The sequence below is a fragment of the Mastomys coucha genome, unplaced genomic scaffold (genome assembly GCF_008632895.1).
Source record: "Mastomys coucha isolate ucsf_1 unplaced genomic scaffold, UCSF_Mcou_1 pScaffold21, whole genome shotgun sequence".
NCBI lineage: Eukaryota > Metazoa > Chordata > Mammalia > Rodentia > Muridae > Mastomys > Mastomys coucha.
Window position 1 is genome coordinate 91,080,934 of NW_022196904.1, and position 4,512 is coordinate 91,085,445.

Genomic DNA, 4,512 nt, shown 5'->3' on the forward strand with positions numbered 1-4,512 from the left:
TGGCATCAGGAGCATGCTGAAGGCTCAGTACTACTCGAAGTAAGTTGGCTACCCGCTTGGCCATATCTAGAGAGAAAAACCAGAGTGAGTGCTGAGAACGTGGCGATGGTGTGGGGTGAAACAGCCATTAAAGAGTAGAGCCCACATGCTTACCTGACTGAGCCAGGCGATCCTTGGCATTGTAACACGGAATCTGCTCTATCCGGTTGCACAGTGAAGTCACTTTGGTATGTAAGTGCTCTAGTTCATAACCTGAGCAATCCACCTACAGGAAAACAGAGAAACCAGTAAGGACAAAAGAATCTTCTCCCTCACACACCTTTAATCTCAGCACTTCAATGCATTTCTGAGTTTGAGGCCAGACTGGTCTACGAAATGAGTTCCAAGACAGCCAGGGCTATAACAGAAACCCTGTCTCAAAAAACAAAAACAAAATACTACCACCACCAAAACAAAAAACCCAATGTATACCTTAAGAAGATTACACAAAATCCTAACGACAATGATAGGAGGGGGAGAAAACCCACGCTACCACCATAGCATCTAGTTGCTGAGGATAAGGTACTAACAGTAAACATAAGGGGAAGAACACATAGCTTTGGGCTGCACAGGTCCTGAGATCATGATTCACAAACCACACAGTTTTTACACAACACCAAAAAACCTAGGGTAAATCTGGTTCAGAGACACAGTGTGACACTCAGGGACATACATGTAATAAGAGGTGACATTTAAACTAGCATTTAATTCATGTCATAGCCATTTATTTTTTTACGAGACAGGGTTTCTCCGTGTAGTCCTGGCTGTCCTGGAACTCACTCTGTAGACCAGGCTGGCCTCAAACTCAGAAATCCGCCTGCCTCTGCCTCCCAAGTGCTGAGATTAAAGGCGTGTGCCACCACTGCCCAGCAGTCAGCCATTTCTAAGAGAGTGCAGGACCTACTCATTTATACAATCTCCTGATCTATCCCCATGGTTCCAACTATAGTCAATGTATTGATTTCTAAGTCCTTAGCTCTAGCCCAATATACCAATCTTCTATTCCTGCGCCACACCCCTTGCTGAAGCTTGGACCACCATTACTTTTCACCTCAAAAAAGGAGCTTAGCCATACTACCATGTCACACTTATCATTTGGTTTTTGAGATTTTTTTTTTTGTTGTTTTTTTTGAGACAGGGTTTCTCTGTGTAGCCCTGGTAGCCCTGGCTGTCCTAGAACTCACTCTGTAGACCAGGCTGGCCTCGAACTCAGAAATCCGCCTGCCTCTGTCTCCCAAGTGCTGGGATTAAAGGTATGTGCTACCACTGCCCAGCTGAGATATGGTCTTGATATGTAGCCCCAGCTGGCCCAGAACTCATTATGAATTCAGACTGGTCCCAGAGTTGCCATTATCCTTTTGTTTATCATGGCAAATTATAGCATGGAGCACCACAGCTGGCTCAGAGACATTAAAGACAAACCAGATTTATTTTTCTCCCTCCTCTTGCTCTTCCTAAAGGTTATTCAATATACTTATTTAGTGTCTGTGAATGCATGCCATGGAAGCATGAATCAAAGGAGGTGTCCTTTTACCGTGTGAGTTTTGGAGATTTAACTCAGGTCATCAAGCTTGGCTACAAGCACTCTAGACCTCTCTTTAAAGAGGGCTTGTAGAATTCACAGATTCATCCCTAAACATTAACTACTCTTACCCTCTGCCATCTTGCTTTCATGAATCTTACAGACAAGAAAACCTTGAAGAACTGTAAGCTGTGGAAATAAAGAAACTGGATGTGTGTTTCAGAGCAGGGAAAGTTCTTTAGGGAGACCATTTGTAAGCAGAGACCTTCCTAAAAACATGGTCGAGCTTCCCAGCTAAAGGAAACAGCCAAGCCCTGTGAGGTGACATGTAGTAAAGAGGAAAAAGCAAAACAGAACTGGGAAGTTAAAGATCTTATTTTGTGTGTGATGTCTGCCTGGAGTGTGAGGATAGAAAAGAATACTGGACATCCTGGATTGGATAATGTCTGTGAGCACCATGTGGTACTAAGACTTAAACCTCTGCATGTACAGCAAGTCATTTTAACCACTGAGCCATCTCTTCAGTCCCAGACTAGATTTTAAGTGGGGACTGATTGTGTTTCCTTAGGTTATGAATATGGATATTGAGCTACCCTGTGACTGGCATATAATCAACAATCCATGGTAAATCTTTCCCTTTACTCTGTAGTATTGCTGGCTTACTCACTTACTCAATTTCCCCACTGAATCAGTACTTTAATAAGGAAAAATCATGCTGTTTGCCCCGATAGCTCCCAAATCCAACAGTGCTCAGCATATTTTGGGTTCTTAATGACTATGTTGCATAAATGAACTGAATCAACTAGAAATGTTTCTTCAATGACTACTAAAATATGCCATTATATGCCTGGCTAGTAATCAGAAATGGATGAAAATAGGAACTATTATCAAGATTTTAGTATGTGCCGAAGTCCTGTGCCTATTTTGTTTAACCTTCATGAAAATCCTATTGGATACATACTGTACTCTAGGCACTGACTACTCTAGCTATCACTCCACACAATCCTTCTGGGGAAAGAATGAAAAGGTTAATTAACTTAGTTACTTAGTCAATGTGGGAAATCTAATAGTTTGACCTAAGAAGCTTGAGCTCTGAACTTCTATACTCAACAGAACAGGTCTCCCCCAAACTTAAAGAATATAGAAATGTGAAAAAAATACAGCATGGCTTGTCAGGTTTTGGGAGTAAGGGAGACTGTAAGTCATACTTTCGAGGGGAAAAAGAAGCAGAGCTAGCCACTGAGGTGGTTCAGCAGCTAACAGTGCTTGCTGCCAAGCTTGATGACTCCAGTTTGACTTCCAGAAGAGAACTCACTTCTACAACTTGTCTAGGCACCTGTACATCTGTGCTATGGTATGTATAACCCCACTACTCCCAATAAGTATACTAAAAAGGGCCAACCTGGGCTATATAGTGAGTTCTGGCTGGCTTAGGTTATAGGGTAAGGCACAAACAAACAACTCCAAAGCCCTGTGTCCAAGCGTAGACTGACCTCAAACCTCTGATACTTCTACCTCATTTCCCCAGTGCTAGGATTATATGTGTGCCACCATAGTTTTTCTTTTTCTTTTTTTTAAGGTTTATGTATTGCTGGGCGGTGGTGGCACACACCTTTAATCCCAGGCAGAGGAAGGAGGATTTCTGAGGCCAGCCTGGTCTACAGAGTGAGTTCCAGGACAGCCAGAGCTATACAGAGAAACCCTGTCTCAAAAAACAAAACAAACAGACAAACAAAAATTATGTTTTATTATATGTAAGTACACTGTAGCTGTCTTTAGACGTACCAGAACAGGGCATCAGATCTCATTATGGATGGTTGTGAGCCACCATGTGGTTGCTGGGATTTGAACTCAGGACCTTCGGGAAGAGCAATCAGTGCTCTTACCCACTGAGCCATCTCTCCAGTCCGCCACCATGGTTTCTTTAGTTCTGAACATAGTCTGGCTGTCCTTCTTTAGTTCTGAACATGGTCTGGCTGTCTTGGAACTCACAGATATATGCTTGTCTCTGTCTTTCATGTGCTGGGGTTAAATTATAGTCCTTTGAAGTCTCTGCTTTAAGTGCCAATGAAAAGAAAAGCTAGACAGTGGCTTGAGAAATTTAAGGTACCTGTTGAATACGGTGCAGCATTTCAATTACTTGAATATAATCCAGGTAAACGAGCCCAGAAGTTTCCCAGTCCTGGATTAGGCTGCTGCGCTCTGGAGGTGCCAGATCTTCTAAGAATCCTTTCAGGTAGTCATAGTTCTCATTTATAATGGCATCTGAAGAAATAAAACATTGATTTCAGTATAGAAGACCAGACATAAATATAAGGCAGGCAGGAAGGACAAAGAATGCTGTTTATCAAAATTTCAAGGCAGATATTGTGAAAGTTGAAAAGGTGAGGAACTCCTGGCTTCAGGGTGCTGAGCAACTATTTTTTTTTTTTAAAGATTTATTTATTATTTATTTATTACAAGTACACTGTAGCTGTCTTCAGATGCACCAGAAGAGGGTGTCAGATCTCATTATGGGTGGTTGTGACCCACCATGTGGTTGCTGGGATTTGAACTCAGGACCTTCGGAAGAGCAAATGGTGCTCTTACTCTCTGAGCCATCCCACCAGCCCGCTGAGCAACTATTCTGGTGTTCTTGGTTAAGAACATGTTAGCAGAGCTTAGTGAACAGTAAGAACATTTGTGGCAGGTGGTAACTATAACAGTGCTTTCCTCACCTCATAGACCCATGCCCAGAACAAGCTTCTTTGCTGTGTTTTGGTAGAACATCAAATTAAGCCTGCCATGTCCTGAACTGAATACTATCTTTATTTGAACTACCACAAAGGTTCATAGATTAGAAGAATATGGGGTAATTCAGGAGAGGTAGGCCTTTGCACTCACCAGAAGCTAGGTGCCGAATGATTAGTTTGTGGCAGCGGTTCCAGTGACCAGCTTTAAATAAATAGAGG

At 42.4% G+C, this 4,512-nt stretch overlaps 1 protein-coding gene across 1 annotated transcript in view; it reads right to left on the reverse strand.

Annotated features, from left to right (window-relative positions):
• The window catches only part of LOC116101303 (nuclear pore complex protein Nup98-Nup96-like), a 16,816-nt gene that overhangs the window by 2,355 nt on the left and 9,949 nt on the right, over positions 1-4,512 (reverse strand). Inside the window, exons 9-12 of the mRNA XM_031384900.1 lie at positions 4,445-4,492; positions 3,672-3,826; positions 154-265; positions 1-66 (exon numbers count right to left, since the gene is read on the reverse strand). Of these exons, the coding sequence (XP_031240760.1) occupies positions 1-66; positions 154-265; positions 3,672-3,826; positions 4,445-4,492 (381 nt within the window). The remainder of the gene's footprint in view (positions 67-153; positions 266-3,671; positions 3,827-4,444; positions 4,493-4,512) is intronic.